Raw genomic sequence first — 23,120 nt, 5'->3', positions numbered from 1 at the left:
CTGTCCTTCTGTGGCAAAAAGCAGCAAACAGTGACCAGAGCACACCATCCCCTATATTTAGAGCATAGGGTTGTTTTTGCCATCATGGCTTATGTAAACTACCTTTGGGACTACAGGGTAAGCTACCCTTGGAACTGTACACAGTTGTTTCCTATGTGGCTGGGGTGGGTTATTGGTAGCTGCTAATGTGCTAAAAGCTGAAATTGACCAAAATTAACCTCAGTTTATGTGCAAGCCTTCCCCTGGACATTGCTAGCTTTTTAATATACTCTGGAGTTCCAAAATAGTTACATAGACAAAGTCTGCCAGTGCAGTTGTTGTCTAAGTTGAGAGACAGATTCTTGGTGCTTCCAACTTTGCCATTTTTCCACAATCCTCTTTTCTTTCATTTTTGAAAGATTTTAAATTGATATTTATTTTTCTTCATCATTTAAAACCTGTTTCACTGTTTTTTATCTCATATTTTTTGATGAGAAGTCTGCTGCTTTATGCTTACTTTTGTTTCTCTCTAAATATGTCCTCCCCCTCCCCCCCCGCCTACCTTTACCAGTTTTCTTTTCCTCATCAGTTTTTGGCTGTTTTTCACCAATTTGGATGTGATAATCCTTAAGATGGTGTGTATATATGTACTTTTATATTTATCCTTCTTGGTCTTAATTAAGACTCTTGGATTTGCTGATTATCAATTTTTTAAGATTTTTGGTTTTTATTTTCTTAGATTTTTTTGTTTCTCCCTTTTTAGGACTCCAATCATACATATATATTACTTGTCTAGTAGTCTCAGTAGATCATTTGGATAGATTGTATTGCTACCTCTTCAAATTCTCTGATCTGTACATGATGTTAATGTCATCTAGTGAAATTTTCACTTTAATATATTTTTCAGGTTTAGAGTTTCCGTTTTTTTCTAATAATATTTCTAGTAATTTCTTTTTTTTTTTTAATTTTTTTTTTTTATTTCTAGTAATTTCTAGTAATATCTAATCTGATGTTAATGTCATCTAGTGAAATTTTCACTTTAATTATTATATTTTTTAGGTTTAGAGTTTCCGTTTTCTTCTTTTTTGTGACTTACAGTTGTGTTTTTATTATGTTCATGTTTTCTTGACATTATTTACATACACATCTAAACAATCCAATCATGAAATGGGCAAAAGACATGCACAGAAATTTCACAGAGGAAGACATAGTCGTGGCCAACAAGGACATGAGAAAATGCTCTGCATCACTGGCCATCAGGGTAATACAAATCAAAACCACAATGAGATACCACCTCACACCAGTGAGAATGGGGAAAATCAACAAGACGGGAAACAACAAATGTTGGAGAGGATGTGGAGAAAGGGGAACCCTCTTGCACTGTTGGTGGGAATGTGAACTGGTGCAGCCACTCTGGAAAACTGTGTGGAGGTTCCTCAAAGAGTTAAAAATAGATTTGCCCTACGACCCAGCAATTGCACTGCTGGGGATTTACCTCAAAGATACAGATGCAGTGAAATGCCGGGACACCTGCAGCCCAATGTTGATAGCAGCAGTGTCCACAATAGCCAAACTGTGGAAGGAGCCTTGGTGTCCATCGAAAGATGAATGGATAAAGAAGCTGTGGTCTATGTGTACAATGGAATATTACTCAGCCATTAGAAACGACAAATACCCACCATTTGTTTCGATGTGGAGGGACCTGGAGGGTATTATGCTGAGTGAAATAAGTCAATCAGAAAAGGACAAAAAAAAAAAAAAAACCCAGAAAAGGACAAACATTATATGGTCTCATCCATTTGGGTAATATAAAAATTAATGAAAGGTAATAAAGGAAAGGAGAGAAAATGAGTGAACATATCAGTGAAGATGACAAAACATGAGAGATACCTAACTGGGAAATGAACAAGGGGTTGTGGAAGGGGAGGTGGGCGGGGGTTGGGGTGACTGGGTGATGGGCACTGAAGGGGGCACTTGGCGGGATGAGCACTGGGTGTTATGCTATATGTTGGCAAATTGAACTCCAATTAAAAAATTTTAAAAATAAATACACATCTGTATTTTTGTTTTATATTTATGTTTTAATGCCCTTGTTGATTCATCTCTTTCATATCTGAATTTGTCTTTATTGAGTAATTTCTTCTGGTTCTGGTTATATTTTCCTGATTCTTCATATGTCTGATAAATTTGGGTTACATGCTGGACATTGTGATTTTACCAGGCTAGGTGCTATATTTTGTTGTATTCCTTTAAAGAATTTTAGACTTTTCTAGCAAGCAGTTAAATACTTAGAGTAAGTTTGTTCCTTTGAAGGAAGTATTTAAGTTCTTTAATGTATCATTTTAGTTCTAAATTATCCCCACTCTAGGGCATGGCCCTCTGGAGTCTCTGAGGAATGCCTTTGTAATTACTGAAGTCTCTGCTCTTGCTGGATGGAACTTGAAAGATTCATATACCCCTGTGTGAGCTCTGCACACTGTCTTAGAACTTTCTGGTAATTTTTCTTTTCTTGGAAGTTGTTCTTGGCAAGCTTAATAGAGTTTTACTCTGCACATATACTAATTGATATTTAGCCATATGCTCAAAGTGCCTCTACATATTTCCCTAGAATTCTTTCTTTTCTTTTTCATAGCTCCATCCTTTATGAGACTCTATTCTGCAAATTCTAGTTCTCTTGACCTCTTTTTAATCTGTTCTCTTCTACTCAAATCAGCATGATAGTTGGGTTCATTTTAGGTTCTCTCTCTCTGTGCCATAGTCTAGTATTCACCTACACTACAAGAGGGAAGCCTGGGTAATCGAAGAACTAATTTCATCTGTTTACCTTTTCCTAGAGATAAAATCATACTGTGAAATGAGGTGAAAAGAATTATTTTCCTTATTTTTTCCAATTTTCTAGTTGTTTATGGCCAGGAGGCTAAGTCTCAGCTCTGTTACATTGCCTCATGGCCATTACAGAGATCTCTTCAGAGGTATTTTAATGAGAAAGGAGAGATTTTCATAAAACCAGAGATACTTCAAGGCAAAAAGCAGATAAGAGAACAAGGAACTTTCCTAATAATAGCATCTAATGTGAAGGGTCTAGGGCCAGAAATACACAGTTCAGAACCTACCAGGGAGATTGGTCAGAACAGGGAGATTGTGTAGATGCTAGCTTAGTGTGATTCCAGGACCACAGGGCTTTGCCCCATCCCTACCCTCACTCACCTTACTCAGGTCATTACTGTACCTACTGTTTTCTTGATGCCAGAAAGCCTCTAGATAGGGAAGCTACTTTTTCACCATTACTAATATGATTATATGTTACTTGATACTGAATTCTTGGCATAAAAATATTGAAATCAAAGCGTGAGTGACTAGTCCTTATTCCTTTGCTAAGATTTGGAGGGAATAAGAAACCCTAGTAAGACTTGTGACCTTGATGGGCTTTCTAAGAATCTACCTTATCTGCCAAGGTAGCTGAGTTCAGCCTTTCTCCCTCTTCTTTTCCCTTTCTGCTTGCAGTTATGATCTTGTGCCTTTTCTTATGCATGACAGTGACCTGAGAAGAACAACCAATATTAGGGAGGTCATGCCAAATGCCTCCTTCACACACAGTAGCCTCTTCACGTGGAGTTTCCTGTCGACTCTGAATGCAGGCAAATGGTTTGTACGATCACGGGTAAGATACATTTTCCAACTCAACAAACCTGCATCAAATCTCTCTTCTGTAGGAAGTAATGTGCTGCTCCTAGAAATAAAGACAAACATACACACAATTTCATCCCATTTTGGTAGGAGAACTGTGGCATTGACAGGAGGACTTTTCCAGGAATGTAGTCAAATTGTTGCTTTTTACATTCACTGGAAATTTCTGAAGATGAACTCATAAACTGACTTTTGTCATTTAATTCCTTTTTATCCAAGAATTTCATAAACTTATATTGTGTCTACCATGTACACAGCATTTTCCTAGGCATTTTGAGTAGTTCACAGTTATAGATGAGCCATACTGGGAAATAAGTTTATTTTTGCCTCCTTTTCTTATCATTCAATACATATTTACTGAGTACCTTTTGGGTACTAGGCACGTGGAATACAATGGTGAATAAACACACACTCAGCCTAATGGAGTTCACAGGCTAGAAAAGATAATTACAATACACTGTAATAAGTGCTAAACCAGAATTTCAGGTTGCTTAGGAGCACACAGAGCAACTTCTAACTTAGTCTGAGGGATGGAGATGGAGGATTCTGGAAGGAGGAGATAAATAAGCCAATAAAGGTGTGGTAAAATAAAAAGTGTTGCTGTGTACATGTAATTCACAGGCAAGAGTGAATGTTTCTAATTGAGAGAGTTGGAGAATACTTCATGCAAAAATATCATTTGAGCTGCAGGCGATCATTAATGGGAACCATGGGCAATGATCGTGTGTTTCAAAGATTGCAATATGCTGGTGCAAGAGTGGATATGGTGTGTGTGTATGCATGCATGTGTAAAAGAGGAAGAAAAGAATGGAGGGAAGGAAAGAGAAGGGTGGGTAAGGAGGAGATGGGAGATAGATTTGGAGGAAAACCTGGGAAAACATTGAGAGGAGATTATAGCAATGCTTAACAAGTTAGAGAGTTTAGAATTATTCTGAGTATTTTAAAGTATCTAAAATAAAAGGTCACATTTGCATTTGATACAAGTTAAACCTGCTTTCCCAGGATAGATTAAAGAAAACAAAACAATTTACAGTTTCCAGCTTATCATATGTCTAGGGGAAGATCCACATGACCTAGCTTATACTGATCAGATGTACTCATTTGAGACTTCAATTTTGGGAATAAACATCTGAGCACAACAGACAGCGGGCATTCATACTGCTAGCACCTGTATCACCAGAGATAGCATGGTATTGACATCAGCTGTAATAATAGCTCTCTTATCAGGTAATTAGGAAAATAAGTCTTAAGGTATTTTTAATTGTATACTAAGGATGTAATGGAGTTTTATTTATATTTGATATTAACTCTGAGAAGTTTTTTTTATCTTTCCTCATGTAAAAAAAGTGTTAAGTAATACGTTATGTTAAAATGAACTACTCCACTTTAATTTCATTTTATTAACTAGTGTTGATATAAGAGATAGCTGAACGGAGATTTATAACTACTGAATCTTCTTAGAAAACTTGTTCTTAAGGGGTAGTGGAAAGGGAGGTGGGTGGGGGGTTGGGGTGACTGGGTGATGGACACTGAGAGGGGCACTTGATGGGATGAGCACTGGGTGATATGCTGTATGTTGGCAAATTGAACTCCCAATAAAAAAAAATAATAAAAAATTTCTTGCCAGACTGGAAAAAAATAAGAAAACTTGTTCTTACAGGAGTATATAGCCTATAAATACTCTTTCCATCAATGAAAATTACTCTGATATTCCAGGTTTCTGTGTATATATAGGCTCTGTATATGTTTCATCATACATGAATAAATACATATATGAACTAGAGATGTTCCATTAGAATGTATATATTAAGTTAGCCATAGGTAATGTTTTAACAAATGTGTGTACCAGATGAAAGAGCTGATACTCTGTCTGATGGATAGTGTATGACTCCTAAAATATTATTGTAAGTGATAGGGTTGGGTATGTCATTGTAATACATTTTGGTGGATTTTTAAAGAATTAATAGTTTTATTTTAGCATATTTAGGTGGCATGCTTGCAGTATTTAGCTAATAGTATACTATGACTACTGATGAGTATCCTGGATCCTGGAGTTGCAGATATGGTTATGTAGGGGGCTTTATTTTTAGGTTTAATTGTGGAGTTTCTTTGCTTGGATGCTGTGCAGTCAGGAGTAGCTGAAGTGATGTTGACATGTGATTTAAAAGATTTGGATATTTGGATACTTTTTGACAGCAAAGAAATGGTTTTGTGAAGATTATTTGGGTCACTCTTCTTTGGATGGATTTATGATGGTGGTGAGTTGATCATTATTTGTTAGTATATTTATTCCTGAGATTATTGGTGAAAATTAAATCGTTAATCTGATTGATAATGAAATAAAAATAATAGAACAAATACTGTTAAAATGTTGACAAAACCAAAAGACAACCAATAGAAGATATTTGCAAATGACACATCTTTATGAGCTAATCTCCAAAATCTATAAAAAACTTAATCAGACTCAATACCCAAAGAACAAATATCCAGTAAAGAAATGGGCAGAAGACATGAACAGATACTTCTCAAAGAAAGACATGCAAATGTCCAACAGACACGTGAGAAGATGCTCAACATCCCCCCAGGTCAAGAAAATACAAATCAAAACCACAATGAGATATCACCTCACATCAGTCAGGATGGCTAAAATTAACAAGTCAGGAAATAACATGTTGACAAGAATACAGAAAAAGGATAACTCTATTGCACTGTTGGTAGGAATGTAAGCTAGTGCAGCCACTCTGGAGAACAGTATAGAGGTTCCTCAAAAAGTAGAAAATAGAGCTACCGTATAACCTAGCAATTGCACTACTGGGTATTTACCCCAAAGATACAGATGTAGTGGTCCAAAGGGGTACTTGCACCCTAATGTTCATGGCAGCAATGTCCACAAAAGCCAAACTATGGAAAGAGTACAGATGTCCATCAAGAGATGAATGAATAGAGAAGATGTGGTGTATGTGTACACACACACATACACATACAATGGACTACTACTCAGCCATCAAAAGATTGTTGTTCCTGGAAGTTCAGCTGAATTCCTGTTTGTCCAGAAACCAGCATTTCTGTAGAGCTTTCTTATATCTTTTTGTTAAAGTATAATTCTCAAAGTGATAAAAGAAAATATAATTCTTATGCAGGGGTGCCTGGGTGGCTCAGTCAATTAAGCTTCTGCCTTTGGCTCAGGTCATGATCTCAGGGTCCTGGGATTGAGCCCTGCATCAGATTTCCTGCTTAGTGGAGAGTCTGATTCTCCCTTCCCCTCTGCTGCTCCTCCTGACTTGTGCATGTGTGCATGTGCTCTCTCTCAAATAAATAAAATCTTTAAAAAAAAATAAAATTCTCCTGCAACTAGTGAGGATGAATATAAGTTTTATTTAGCACATTAATGAGAGAACAAAGCAGAATGACAAAACCCACTCAAAAGAAAAGTGAGAAACCAGCATGCATATAGTCAGTGCAACAAAGAAATGCTGAAATCAGATTGCTAGATTAAATACAAACTCAGTTAATATACTATATGACAATAAAGCTATATATACCTTTGGACTTCTCTACCAGAAAAAGTCATTTGCATCTCTACTGGACAGAAATCATTTCCATTTTTATCAGTTTTCTACAAATTAACATCTAACTTTTACATAGTTTTGCCCTAATCAATAGTAAATAGTAATCCAAACAAAGATACCTTCCCCTAAGAGTCAGATGACCCTTACATGGGTTTGTTAAAGACTATGCTAGCATGATATTGCATAGTCCAACAATCAACTTTTTGCCTTATTTCTGAGTGAATAGTTTAACAGTCTCCTTTTGTAGTCATAATTAACTTTTATGGATTACTTAGAGGCTAATCTGAGTGTAATTATGTGTTATATGGATTTATATACATTCAGTAAGAAAGGTCAACATACATAAGGTTCCTTGTATAATCAGCAAATGTAGAGCCAACAGGCTTCTAGAAGCCGACAAGGTTGGTCGGGGGGATGAGTGGAATATGTGAGGAAGATTAAGAGTACACTTACCCTGATGAGCACTAATTCACAGAATTGTTGAATCACTACATTGTACAACTGAAACTAGTATAATACTGCATGTTAACTATACTGGAATTTTAAAAATAGTGCTCAAGTGTTGGGAGTATACATGTTTATGATTATTTTGTATTCTTGGTGTATTTACCCATTTCTCACTATATAATGACCTTCTCTGTCTCTTGTTAACATTTTTGGCTTGAAGTCTACTTTGATATAAATATAGCTACACCTGCTTTCCTTTGGTTATTTGCTTGGAGTATCATCTTCTACCCCATCACTTTGATCCTGTTTGTGTCTTTATAGCCAAAATGAGTGTCCAGAAGGCAGCGTATAGTTAGGGGCTGCATTTTAGTCCATCTGGCCTCTCTGTGTCTTTTGATTGATTAATTCAATCCATTTACATTCAGAGTGATTACTAATAAGTAAGGACTTACTTATTACTTTAAGTAAGTTAATTATTTACCACCAACATTTTATCTTTTGTTTTCTGGTTATTTTGTATCTCCATTATTTCTTTTCCCTTGTGTTTTTGTCTAGCTTTTAAAATTGGTAGTTTTTGTAATGGTTAGCTACATTTCACCCTTTTAAAATTTTTTTAAATTTATTTTTATTTTTTTCATTTCACCCTTTTAAAACATTTTTTGTTAACATATAGTGCAATATTGGTTTCTGAAGTAGAATTCAGTGGTTCATCACTTATATACAACACCCAGTGCTTATCATAACAGTGCACTCCTTAATACTCATCACCCATCTAGCCCACCCTCCATCCACCTCCTCCATCAACCCTCAGCTGGTTCTCCATAGGTAAGAGTCACTTAAGGCGTGTTTCTCTCTCTCCTTTTATTTTTCTCCCTTCCCATATGTTCGTTGGTTTTCTTTCCTAAATTCTACACATGAGTGAGATTGTAGGGTATTTATCTTTCTCTGACTGACTTATTTCCTTACTGTAATACATGTTAGCTCTCTCCATGTCATTGCAAATGGCAAGATTTTTCTTTTTGATGATTGGGTAATATTCTACATGTGTGTGTACTGCCTCTTCTTTATCCATTCATCAGTCAGTGGACATTTGGATACTCTCCATAGTTTTGCTGTTGTTGATAATACTGCTATATAAACATCTGGATGCATGTACCCCCTTGAATCTATATTTTTGTATGCTTTGGGTAAATACCTAGTAGTTCAGTTGCTGGATTGTAGAGTAGTTCTATTTTTAACTTTATAAGAAACCTCCAAACTGTACTCTAGAATGGCTGCACCAGTTTGCATATTCTTCTGAGGCAAAGATAAAAAGCTTTGCCACTGGATCAAAGAATAGGGATTACTAGGCAATCAGTCTTTGATGTGTGCCAGGTTGCTAATACTTTTAGACCATGGCCTCTCCTTTTATGTACTTTCAAAAAGAAAGTTTTATTATGACTTGGAAGATCAGCAAAGATGATTGTTGAAGAAATATTTTGAGATTATTGAAGGTGTTTTTGCTTTTTGTGTTTTGTGAGAATGGTTCCCACAATGTTTGATTAACTTAAATCATACAGAGGCCTATTTTCAAAAGAGCTTGCTGTGTATACTCTATGACATCCAAATAATCCCAGGAATTATTTAATTGTCCTTAGTGTTTGGCCTTGGATTTTGGATAATTTGTGATCTGGAATTGGATTATGCCCTTCCTTAGTCAATATATCATGGCCTAGATCAGATGTTGGCAAATGGTGGCTTGCTGTCCAGATCCAGCTACTGGCTATTTTTATACAGCTTGTGAGCTAATAAGAGTGGTTTTTACATTTCTACATGGTTGAAAAAAATCAAAAGAAAAATGTCCCATGACCTATAAAAAATGATATAAAACTCAAAATTTCAGGATCCATAAATATTTACTGGAACATAACCATGCTTAATCACTTATAAATTGTGTGTTGCTGTTTTTTGCACTGTATAGCAGAGTTCAGTAGTTGTGACAACAGAGACTGTGTCTCACAGAATCAAAAACATTTTGTATTTGGCCTTCACAGAGTAAGTTTACTGAACTCTGGATAATGAATATAGCCATAATTTGATAATGTGCAGTAGAACTTTCTGCAACTCCTGAAAATATTTTGTCTGTGGTGTTTTTTCTTTTGGTAGATTATTTTTGCAGAATAGATTCCTAATGATGAAATTTATAGGAATGTGCCATAGAACAGAAAGGAATGTTCTTCTGACAATAATAATAATAATAATAGTTATGGATTGGGACGTGGAAAATGATTTAAGATTATTAGAAATTCCCACTACTTAAATGGTTTTTAGTACTTTGAGCAACCTGAATTTCCATGGTGTTAGAATTAATAGTAAAGATAGTGGCACCTATATCAACAAGAAGTTGTATTGTTGTTCATCTATATTTACAGATAGCTCTCTTCAGAATTGTATGTTGAATGGTAATGTTTCCCTTTAAGTGGGATTATTGGGCAGATTTTGGATAATTGTTCTTTTTCTTACCAGTATGATACATTGGATCATCCTACTTGTAATTTCTCTAAGCATAAGCACAAAGAACTAAGGACTTTTTAGTGTTGTTTTTATTTGATGAACCAGGTGTCTTATGTGGAGAACCAGAGGTTGGTTTTCATTTCTAGCTCATTACTTCCTAGTGCTTTTTTGAAAATGTTTAACCATATGTTGGAGATTCTCTAAACTGGCTGTGTCCCATTCCAGTTTATCTTTCTCACTAAGTCCCTGATTTTATATACCAAAAAAGATGCTCAATTAACTTCTGCCATTAGATCTAACCCATAATAGTATTTAAAGCTTACTGGAATCTAGTTTTATTTTATTTTATCTTAAAGATTTTATGTATTCATGAGAGACACACAGAGAGAGGCAGAATACAGGCAGAGGGAGAGGCAGGCTCCCTCCGGGGAGCCTGATGTAGGACTCGATCCCGGGACCTGGGATCACAACCTGAGCCCAAGGCAGATGCCCAGCCACTCACTGAGCCACTGAGGCGTCCCTGGAATCTAGTTTTAAGCTCTCATATTGTTTAACCTTTAAAAACATTTTTTGTTTAATTTATCTTTAAAGGAAAGGCTTTATAAAAGTCCTTGCACAGTACATTCTTATTTACGCCCATTCAGGGACTTTTTAAAAATTGTGCACAGCTGAGTTATTTAAGTTCTGTCTTGGTCTTTCCCATTGTGTTCTTTTAACAGTTTTCCCCAAATGAAGGTCTAATAAGAGAATTAGTTGGCCTTGATCTGGTGGAATATAACAGAATATTGAATTCTGAAGCAAATTTTCTATTTTCCTGAGAATTAATAAAACCCTTAATAACAGACCTCAACTCAGATCTAGACCATAGTTTGACTTTATTTCTATGGTCTGACTTCTGTTCTGGCATGAGGATACTGTATAACATGACTGTTTCTTTGCCAAGAAGGAGACCAGAAGAAGGAAGAAATAGGATAAGATGAGAACAAAGATAAAGTCGTGTAGAAAAAAAAGATTACTTGCCTCTTGAGAAAAGGACCCATGTCCTGTTTCCTTCTTAGGCATAGCCTTTTATCACTTACTTCACCCACAAATTATTTAAAATGGGCAAATGACTATAAAAGTAGTCATCTGTTAAATGTAATATGGCTAATAAATGTATGGTGTAAAATGAAACGCTGTGTATTGCAAAGAAAACAGGACAGTTCCTGCCATAAGGGAGGTACATTCCCGTAGAGGCAGTAGGGAGTGAGGGAACAATGTGAATTGTGTACTTTTCTATGTACTAGACATGCTTGTAGACCCTGTAAATATTTTATCATATTTAATATTCAAAATAATCCTGAGAAATACATAGATTGCCTCTCCCTTCACCCATTTTATAATTTGGGCAATGAAGACTTTGAGAATTTAAACAGTTTTACCAAGATTACACAGCAAGACACATACAAAACAAGGATTTGAATCTGATTTAAGATGTAAACAAATAGAAGGCAGAATGAAACATACAACTGAGGTGTAAAAATGAGCCTCTGGAGTTTAATACCATCAGAATCTCGTTAGTTCAGGAATATTTAAGGAAGGCTTCGTGAAGGAGGTAACATTTAAGCTGGGCTTTATAGGTTTAGGATAAGATTTTTAACAGGTAGATTAAGCAAGGAAAGCCAACGAGCGATGGAGCTGGAATTGAATCCAATTTTATCTAAAGCCAACGCCTATTTTCTTCCCATTACATAAATTAGAATAGTGAAAGCAAATGTGGGAAGCCGGTGTGACTTTTATGAAGAGAGATTTTATTACCTCAACTTATAGAAAAAAAGCTGAAAAGGTCAAGACAAAATTATTAAGGACCTTCAGTGCAAACACATGTTCTACAGTATAGAAGAAATCATTCCAAATACCATAATTATGTATATGAAGATTGCATTGAATTTCTCTCCTTGGCAACTCTTATCTCAGGACCAGTATTTCAGAGGGTCTGGTGGGTTGAATGGTAATGGAGCAAAATGGAGGTAGGGCTGGGTGTAGGGCTATAGAGCAGGAAAATTGGAAATTGCTTTTGATAAGAGTCCATGTATTCTCTGATATATTTGTTTTTAGTTCAAACCATTTTACAAAATGAAACGCCTATCAAAGGCTGATCGTGAAAAAGCAGAAAATCAGACAATTCCAAGACTAACTGATTTATTGGAACTTGCACAGAAGGAACAAAAATTTGTGATATTTGATCTTAATGGCCCTACACAAAAACATCCTCTCAGAAACACATATGTTCGCCATGTAGTAAGCGTGATCCTTGCCTCTAAAATTGAGCAACATCTGGTATGTCTACCTCATTATTTACAGTAGAATTTAGTTTGGGAGGTGGGTAGCATGTCCCAGGAGTATAGCAGTTGAACCTGACCCACCTTGTAGAACTTCCCTGGGATGCTCAAATAATTTTGCTCTCTGTAGATATAGAGGTGGTTACTTATGTAGCCACATGTGGGAATCTAAGAATGACCCAGTTACATTTATCTCAGGGGAGAAAAACAGTAGCTGTTTGCTACTCCAAACCAAATGATGTAACAGCACTCTGTTAAAAGGCATGTGTGTAAAGACTATGTGATGTGACTTACACCATCACTAGCATAGAACTATTATAAGGGGCCTGGGCAGCACTGAGGCTTTGAAGATTTGGCTTTAACCAATGATACAGAAGAAACAGCTGGTTCTTATTCAAGCAGGGATTTGTTCATCATGTTTTTCAGAAGCAATTCTCTGCACTTGAACAGTCATTCCAAATCTCTTAAATTCTCAGAATATGGTAGATTACTGACTGAAACCAATATGTGTTTTCCTGCAAATAAAACTATTTCCACGGATGAATCATATAAGCATTCTCCACTGACAGGAAATAACCCCTTTCAAAGATGATTTTTAGTGTCCTCAGCCAGAGGAAATATGATTCCTGCCTTTAACCCGCACCTACCAACTCCTTATCCACTTTGGCTAGTGTGAGGCTATTGGAACACCAATGGGCCTTTGACTCAGGATGTTAACTCTGAGAAATCTCAGCTCCAGAACAATCCTGGTGAAAGCCACATTATAAGAGTTCATTAGACAGTATGAGGCCAAGGTGACTCTTTTCACTAAGGGCTAGATCTCTCTCCCTGGGACTCTGCTCCCTGGGACTCCCTGCTCTCTCTCTTCTACATGGAACTCTTTGTACCTGGAGAGCTGATTATCCACTGAAAGACTTCCTTTTTATCCTTACAGATTTTTTGGTTGTCAAGTTTTGATAGGCAGTATGTCAGAAATGCAGCTCCTGGTTTTCAGCAAGTGGGCCGGTTATTTTCCATTGAACGTCTTACAAAAGAAAATATCAGTATAATAAATGTTGACTACAAGAGGTTATTCTACAGTGGGTTGAGGTAAGAGTTTGACCATACCTCTCTCGGCAGGTATTGCCTTACTTGCATAAAATCAGTACTCCTACCAAGTGCTTTGGCTTCTCTGTCTCATCTCAGAGTTTCTTTGTGTGGTTCTTTTTGGAATCCCCTATTTTCCCCTCTTCCCCATCCCACGCTATCTTTCTTCCTCCCTCTGCCAGCAAACTTTCAAGTGTAGACTGTGTCCCTTGAACACAGTCTTCAGCCCCTTCTCCTTTATCTCCAATGTGTTATCATTCAGCACACTTTTTTGTATGCTTAGTGGTTTTGTTCTTATGTAAGGTGATTGAACAGTCAGAAATCAGGAAGTTGTTTATTCCTCCTGCCATTACCAGATGGATTGCAGTTCCTCATAAATAGCTTTGTGGTCCAGATAGCCAGATTTTTTATAGGTATAATTAAGATGGTGTCCTTCTCTCCTACTCATAACTAAATAATTATTTTTATTTTTTATTTTTTTAATAATTATTTTTAAAAAACAACCTTAAAACAACCAAGGACAAGAAGAAACAAATTATTAGCTATGTTTATAAATATGTAATTAGTGACAGATTTTTCAAATTAAAAGCACCAGGGAATAAAATGGTACCTTTTTCAGACTTAACTGTTATTAATCACTCCTTGATTTAATCCACGTTTCCTTTCTCTTATATTTGAAAGTAAAATTTTTCAGATGATTTTAAATGTTCAAAAACAGTTTTTGGGCAGCCCTGGTGGTGCAGAGGTTTAGCGCCGCCTGCAGCCAGGGGTGTGATCCTGGAGACGCTGGATCGAGTCCCACATCGGGCTCCCAACATGGAGCCTGCTTCTCCCTCTGCCTGTGTCTCTGCCTCTCTCTCTCTCTCTCTCTCTCTGTCTCAATAAATAAAAATAAAATCTTTAAAAACAAAAACAACAACAACAACAACAAAAAACAACAACAACAAAGTTTTCCCTGCAGAGATATACAAAATCTCCTTGGGCTTAATAAAAATTCCCACTAGATGCCTGGGTGGCTCAGCTTTTGAGCACCTGCCTTCAGCTCAGGGCATGATCCTGGGTCTGGGGGATCAAGTCCCCCATCAGGCTCCCTGCAAGAAGCCTGCTTCTCCCTCTGCACATGTCTCTGCCTCTTTCTCTATCTCTCTCATGAATAAATAAATGCATTAATCTTTTAAAAATTCTTGCTGTTTTTCTGCAACTCAAGCCTTGAACTAAGCTGTTGGATTTACCTCTGCTCCTGCTCTTGCTTCTTCTGCCTCTCTGGCCTTTTGGTGGTTGATCATGAAATACTATCTTTTTTCTTTTAGCAATGTTTTACCTCTATTTCCTAATCAGATTTCTCTTTGCTCAACTACTACTATTTTGAGTGTATTTTTCTTTCCTTTTACATGTTTTCAAATAGAAAATAGCTCTATGATGGTGTCCTTATCTCCTACTCATTATTTAGATCAATCTAGTACTTGAAAAATAATTATAATAGCTTCCATTTATTGAGCATTTACTATGTGTCAGGTTCTGTGGTTGTTAGACCACAGGCTCTTTCTCAGTTTCTGCCCTCCTCATCATCTACACATAGGACTTTAGATAAATTTCTGATCATTTGTTTTCTCATTTGTAAATTAAGATAGCAACAACCTAAGGAGGAAAAAAAGAATAACAATAACATGATGAACTGGTTAAAAGATTAGATGATAATATTCTTTATATAATGTGCATGCAAAATACTGGGCAAGTGTAAGAACACAAGCATCAGCTGCTGCTTTTATCATCACCATCCTTACATGCTGTGCCCTAGAAATGATCATCATCCCCATTTTTTCAAATGAGGAAACTTGTTTCTAAAGAGGAAAAGTTCAGATAGGCTAGATAATTCACCAAAATTAATATACTTAATCAGTAGGGGACCAAACTGAGATTTAAATATAGGTCTGACAGAGTCCAGAAGTACAAATTTTTTCACCCTAGGTATAAGGTTATTCCTTGGCTGTAGTTATATGGGCACAGTTTCAACTGGCATCAGATTTGAGAGGGATCATGTCCTGAATCCTATTATAAAGCTAAGCAGTTTAATTTAGCTCAGCAAGTATTTACTGAGTACTAGTATGTACAAGTGTATCATGCTAGTTTTATATGAAAAGTCCAAAGCAAGGCACTATCCTTTTCCTTAGGGAAACCATGTATTCTAATAAGAACAAAAGAGGTTTTTCCATATAACTATACTGCAGAGCTGATCGTGATAAATTCCTGTGCTGTACATTATTCCAAGTCTTTCTCCTCAAGGACCACTGCATTTTAAGAAATTAAGCAGTTGTACCTTAAGTTACTTGTGTAATGTTTATGACCAGAATATTTGTAATTATGATCACATATCCAGTATATTCCCTGTGATTATTATGCTCACTTCATAGTTTATCTGACCATGTTCACAAGACATTATGACCTTGCCATTTTTGACTAAGAATGCTTTAAATACATTATTTTATTTATTTTTTTTTTGTCATCTTTTTTTTTTTAATATTTTATTTATTCATGAGAGACACAGAGAGAGACGCAGAGACACAGGCAGAGGGAGAAGCAGGCTCCATGCACCGGGAGCCCGACGTGGGACTCGATCCCGGGTCTCCAGGATCACGCCCTGGGCCGAAGGCAGGCGCCAAACCGCTGAGCCACCCAGGGATCCCTAAATATATTATTTTAATCAATTTATATTAACATAGAGATGTCCTCTGCTTTATTTCTAATGTGGAAATTTTTACAGCATTTTTTAAAAGCCTGGGTGGCTCAGTCAGTTAAGTGTCTGCCTTCAGCTCAGATCACAATCCTGGGATCCTGGAATCAAGCCCTGTGCTTGGCTCCCTGCTCAGCAGGGAATCTGCCACTCCCCCTGCTTGTGCTCTCTCTCTCTCTTAATTTTAAACCCTGATTTATTGAGGTGAAATTCATATAACATAAAATTAACCATTTTAAGAGTCTCATGCTCTACTGACTGACCTAAGTGAGAACTTAAAATTAACCTTATTTATTTATCTATCTATCTATCTATCTATCTATCTATCAAAATGAATATGGCTTTATTTTTTTTATGATTGTAAAAGCAATTCATGCTTGTGAAAACATTCATGCTGTTCAGAAAGATGTAAAGGCAGTGAAAATATCCTTATCTTTTCATCCAAAGGTAACTTGTATTTTCTCCATGTGACTGTGTGCATATTTGAATGCACACAGATTCACACAGATTCACACATGCATGTGTGGATTTATATTTTCACAAAATTGAGATAATACTTTTTCCAAGTTCAACAATATATCCTAAATATCTTCCCATGTTAATAAATGCAGATCTACCTTACCATTTTATTTTATTCTGCCCCACATGTGAATTCTGCCATTTAAACAAATTTTTTCACTTCCGTTTTTTTTTAATTTAAATTAAATGAATTAACATAATGTATTATTGGCTTCAGATAGAGGTCAGTGATCATCAGTCACCTATAACACCCAATACTCATTATATCATGTGCCCTTCTTTTTTTTTTTTTTTAAATTTTTTTTTTAATTTTTATTTATTTATGATAGTCACAGAGAGAGAGAGAGAGACAGAGACATAGGCAGAGGGAGAAGCAGGCTCCATGCACCGGGAGCCTGATGTGGGATTCGATCCCGGGTCTCCAGGATCGCGCCCTGGGCCAAAGGCAAGCGCCAAACCACTGCGCCACCCAGGGATCCCATCATGTGCCCTTCTTAATGCCCATCACCCAGTTATCCTTTCCCTCCAGGAACCTTCAGTTTGTTTCTTATGATTAAGGGCCATATGGTTTGTCTCCCTCTCTGATTTCATCTTGTTTTATTTTTTCTTCTGTTATGATCCTCTGTTTTGTTTCTTCAGTTCCAGACGTGAGTGAGATCATATAATTCTCTCTGATTGACTTATTTTGCTTAGCATAATACCCTCTAGTTCCATCCATGTCATTGCAAATGGCAAGAATTCCTTTTTATGGCTGAGCAGTACTCCATTGTGTATGTATGTGTATATATATATATATATATATATATATATATATATACACACCACATCTTCTTTATCCATTCATCTGTCGATGGACATCTGGGCTTTTCTGTAGTTTGGCTATTGTGGACACTCTTGCTATAAACAATGGGGTGCAGGTGCCCCTTCAGATCACTACATTTGTATCTTTAGGGTAAATACCCAGTAGTCATTGCTGGGTCATAGGGTACCTCTATTTTCATTCTTTTTTTTTTCTATTTTTTGAGGAACCTTCATACTGTTCTCCAGAGTGGCTGCACCAGCTTACATCAGAGTAATGTAAGAGTACATAAGAGTACAATAAGGTTCCCCTTTCTCCACATCCTCATCAACATCTGTCATTTCCTGACCTGTTCATTTTAGCCATCTTGCCTGGTGTGAGGTGATAGTTCATTGTGTGTGTGGTTTTTTTAAAAGATTTTATTTATTTATTCATGAGAGACAGAGAGAGAGAGAGAGAGGCAGAGACACAGGCAGAGGGAGAAGCAGGCTCCATGCAGGGAGCCCGATGTGGGACTCGATCCCGGGTCTCCAGGATCACGCCCTGGGCTGAAGGTGGCACTAAACTGCTGAGCCACTGGGGCTGCCCATCATTGTGGTTTTGATTTGTATTTCCCTGATGATGAGCATCTGTTGCTCATATTTTCATGTGTCTATTACCCATCTGGATGTCTTCTTTGGAAAAATGTCTATTCACATCTTCTGCCCATGTTTTAATTGGATTTTTTGTTTTTTGAGTATTGAGTTTAAGTTCTTTATAGATTTTGGATACTAATCTTTTATCAAATATGTCATTTGCAAATATATTCTCCCATTTCATCGTTGCCCTTTAGTTTTGTTGATTGTTTCCTTTGCTGTGCAAAAGCTTTTTATTTTGATGAAGTCCCAGTAGTTCATTTTTGCATTTGTTTCCCTTGCCTTTGGAGATGTGTCTAGCAAGAAGTTGCTGTAGCCAAGGTCACAGAGGTTGCTGCCTGTGTTCTCCTTTAGGATTTTGATGGATTCCTGTCTCAGACTTAGGCCTTTCATCTATTTGAGTCTATTTTTGTGTATGGTGTGAGGAACCATGAAATGGAAACTGCTCCAGTTTCATTCTTTGCATTTAGCTGTCCAGTTTTCCCAATACCATTTGTTGAAGAGACTGTCTTTTTTCCATTGGATATTCTTTTCCTGCTTTGTCAAAGATCAGTTGACCATAGAATTGAGGGTCCATTTCTGGATTCTTTGTTCTGTTCCATTGATCTAGGTGTCTGGTTTTGTGCGATTACCATACTGTCTTGATGATTACAGCTTTGTAATAGAGCTTGAAGTCAGAATTGTGATGCCACCGGTTTTGGTTTTCTTTTTCAATATTCCTTTGGTTATGCGAGGTCTTTTCTGGTTCCATACAAATTTTAGGATTATTTGTTCCAACTCTGAAATAGGTTGATGGTATTTTGATAAGGATTGTGTTGAGTGTATAGATTGCTCTAGGTAACACAGACATTTTAACAATATTTGTTCTTCCAATCCGTGAGCATGGAATCTTTTTCCATTTCCTTTTGTGTCTTTGTCATTTCTAGAAAACAGTTGCTATGGCCTAAGTCAGAGAAGTTGCTGTCCGTGTTCTCCTTTAGGATTTTGATGGATTCCTGTCTCACATTTAGGTCTTTCATCCATTTGGAGTTTATTTTTGTGTATGTTATAGGAAGTGGTCTAGTATCATTCTTTTGCATGTCACTGTCCAGTTTTCCCAATACCATTTGTTGAAGACTGTTTTTTCCATTGGCTATTCTTTCCTCCTTTGTCAAAGATTAGTTGACCATATAGTTGAGAGTCCATTTGATTGCATTAAATGTGTAGATTGCTTTGGGTACTGTAGACATTTTAATTATAGAACATGTTGTTCTTCCAGTACATGAGCATGGAATCTTTTTCCATTTCTTTGTGTCTTCCTCAGTTTCTTTCATAAGTATTCTATAGTTTTAAGAGTACAGATCTTTTACCACTTTTGTTAGGTTTTTCCTAGATATCTTACGGGTTTTGGTGCAATCGTAAATGGGACCAATTTCTTGTTTTCTCTTTGTGTTCCTTTAGTATTGGTGTATAGAAATGCAGTAAACTTCTGTGCATTGATTTTACATCCTGTGACTTTGCTGAATTCCTGTATCAGTTCTAGCAATTTTGTGAATAAGTCCTATCGGTTTTCTACATAGAGTATCATGTCATCTGTGAAGAGTGAAAGTTTGACTTCTTTACTGATTCAGATGCCTCTTATTTCTTTTTGTTGTCTGATTTCTGAGGCTAGGATGTCCAGTACTATGTTGAACAACAGTGGTGATAGTGGACATCCTTGTAGTGTTCCTTACCTTAGGGGAAAAGCTCTGTTTTTCCCCATTGAGGATGATATTAACTGTGGGTCTTTCACATATGGTCTTTATGATATTGAAGTAGGTTCCTTCTAGCCCTACTTTCTTGAGGGTTTTTATTAAGAAATGATGCTGTATTTTGTCAAATGTTTTTCTACACCTATTGAAGGGATCATATGATTCTTGTCCTTTCTTTTATTAATGTAGTGTATCACATTGATTGATGTGAAGATGTTGAACCACATTTGCAGCCCAGGAATAGATCCCACTTGGTCGTGGTAAATAATCCTTTTGGATCCCATTGGCTAGTATCTTGGTGAGCATTTTTGCATCCATGTTCATCATGGATATTGATCTGTAATTCTCCTTTTTTGATAGGGTCTTTGTCTGGTTTTGGGATCAAGGTAATGCTGGCCTCATAGAATGAATTTGGCAGTTTTCCTTCCGTTTCTATTTTTTGAAAGAGTTTCAGAAGAATAGGTATTAATTCTTCTTTAAATGTTTGGTAGAATTCCTCTGGGAAGCCATCCAGCCCTAGACTCTTTATTTGTTGGGAGACTTTTGATGACTGCTTCAACTTCCTTGCTGGTTATGGGTCTGTTCAGGTTTTCTATTTCTTCCTGTTTCAGTTTTGGTAGTTTATACATTTCTAGGAATGTACCCATTTCTTCCAGGTTGCCCAATTTGTTATCATATAGTTGTTCATAATATGTTCTTATAATTATTTGTATTTCTTTTTTTTTAAATTTTATTTATTTATTCACAAGAGACACAGAGAGAGAAAGGCAGAGAAACAGGCAGAGGGAGAAGCAGGCTCCCTGCAAGGAGCCCAATGCCAGACTTGATCCCAGATCCCGGGACTATGCCCTGAGCCAAAGGCAGATGCTCAACTGTTGAGCCACCCAGGCATCCCTGTTTGTATTTCTTTGATGTTAGTTGTGATCTCTCTTCTTTTATTCATGATTTTATTTATTGGAGTCCTTTTTTCTTTTTGAGAAGTCTGTCCAGGAGTTTATCAATCTTATTAATTCTTTCAGAGAACCAGCTCCTAATCTCGATGATGTGTTCTACTGTTCTTTTGGTTTCTATTTCATTGATTTCTACTCTAACCTTTATTATTTCTCATCTCCTGCTAGTTTTAGGCTTTATTTACTGTTATTTCTCCAGCTCCTTTAGGTGTAAGGTTAGGGTGTCTATTTGAGACCTTTCTTGTTTCTTGAGAAAGGCTGGTGGTGCTATATACTTTCCTCTTAGGACTGACTTTGCTGCATCCCAAAGGTTTTTGAACAGTTGTATTTTCATTTTCATTTGTTTCCATGAGACACCTAACTCTGGGAAATGAACAAGGGGTGGTAGAAGGGGAGGTGGGTGGGGGGTTGGGGTGACTGGGTGATGGGCACTGAGGGGGGTGCTTGGCAGGATGAGCACTGGGTGTTATGCTATATGTTGGCAAGTTGAACTCCAATAAAAAAATTAAAAATAAATAAAAATTCATCTTTAATTTCCTGATTGAGTCCTTCATTCTTTATAGGATGCTCTTTAACCTCCATGTGTTTGAGTTCTTTCCAAATTTCCTCTTGTAATTGAATTCCAGTTTCAAAGCATTACAGTCTGAAAATATCCAGGGAATTATCCCAGTCTTTTGGTACCCGTTGAGACCTGATTTGTGACCTAGTATGTGATCTCTTCTGGAAAATGTTCCATGTGCCCCCTTGAGAAGAATGTGTATTCTGTTGCTTTAGGATGGAATGCTCTGAATATATCTGTGCAATCTGTCTGGTCCAGTGTGTCATTCAAAGCCCTTGTTTCCTTGTTGATCTTCTGCTTAAGTGATCTATCCATTGCTTGAGTAGAGTGTTAAAATATCCTACTATTATTGTATTATTATTGATGTGTTTCTTTAATTTTGTTATTAATTGGCTAATAAAATTGGATGTTCCCAGGTTAGGGACATAAATATTTACAATTGTTAGGTCCTCTTATTGGATAAACTTTTTAATTATGATATAGTGTCCTTACTCATTTCTTAATACAGTCTTTGGTTTGAAATCTAATTTGTCTGATATAAGGATCACCACTTCAGCTTTCTTTTGATGTCTGTTAGCATGATAAATGGTTTTTCACCCCCGACTTTATTTTTTTTTTTTATTTTTTTTTTTATTTTTATTTTTATTTATTTATGATAGTCACAGAGAGAGAGAGAGAGGCAGAGACACAGGCGGAGGGAGAAGCAGGCTCCATGCACCGGGAGCCTGATGTGGGATTCGATCCCGGGTCTCCAGGATCGCGCCCTGGGCCAAAGGCAGGCGCCAAACCGCTGCGCCACCCAGGGATCCCTCACCCCCGACTTTAAATCTTGAGGTGTCTTTGGGTCTAAAATGAGCCTCTTGCAGATAGCATATCCATGGGTCTTGCTTTGTTATCCAGTCTGATACCCCATGTCTTTTGACTTTGGCATTTAACCCATTTACATTCAGAGTAATTGTTGAAAGACATGAATTTAGTGCCCTTGTATTACCTGGAGAGTCAGTATTTCTGTATGTTGTCTCTGTTCCTTTCTAGTCTATGTTACTTTTTTTTTTAAAGATTTTACTTTTTTTTTTTTTTTTTAATTTATGATAGTCACACAGAGAGAGAGAGAGAGAGAGGCTCTCTCTTCACTTAAAGGATCCCTTTTAATATTTCTTGTAGGGCTGGTTTGGTGATCACAAATTGTTTTAGTTTCTCTTTGTCTGGAAGCTTTTTATCTTTCCTATTTTGAATGACATTCTAGATGGGTAAAGCACTCGTAGCTGCATATTTTTCACATTTAGCATTCTGAATATGTGATGCCAGTCCTTTCTGGCCTGCCAGGCCTCTGTGGAAAGGTCTGATGCCAGTCTAGTGTTTCTGCCATTTTAGGTTACAGACCTATTGTCCTGGGCTGCTTTCCGGATTTTCTCTTTGTCTCTGAGGTTTGCCAGTTTCACAATTGTATGTCAGGGTGTTGACCTATTTTTATTGATTTTTAGGGGGGTTCTCTGTGCCTCCTGGACTTGGATGCCTATTTCTTTCCCCAGATTAGGGAAGTTCTCCATTATAATTTGCTCCAGTATACCTTCTACTCCACCCCTCTTCCTCCTCTTCTGGAATCCCAATTATT

The 23,120-nt window shown here is 36.9% G+C and overlaps 1 protein-coding gene across 1 annotated transcript in view; it reads left to right on the top strand.

Annotated features, from left to right (window-relative positions):
* Nucleotides 1–23,120, top strand: part of GDPD4 (glycerophosphodiester phosphodiesterase domain containing 4) — a 113,138-nt gene that overhangs the window by 42,089 nt on the left and 47,929 nt on the right. Inside the window, exons 10-12 of the mRNA XM_041729910.1 lie at nt 3,484–3,640; nt 12,273–12,494; nt 13,431–13,585. Coding sequence (XP_041585844.1) covers nt 3,484–3,640; nt 12,273–12,494; nt 13,431–13,585 — 534 coding nt within the window. The remainder of the gene's footprint in view (nt 1–3,483; nt 3,641–12,272; nt 12,495–13,430; nt 13,586–23,120) is intronic.

The sequence above is a fragment of the Vulpes lagopus genome, chromosome 15 (assembly GCF_018345385.1).
Source record: "Vulpes lagopus strain Blue_001 chromosome 15, ASM1834538v1, whole genome shotgun sequence".
NCBI classification, from domain to species: Eukaryota; Metazoa; Chordata; class Mammalia; order Carnivora; family Canidae; genus Vulpes; species Vulpes lagopus.
This window is presented reverse-complemented; position numbering and strand designations above follow the sequence as displayed.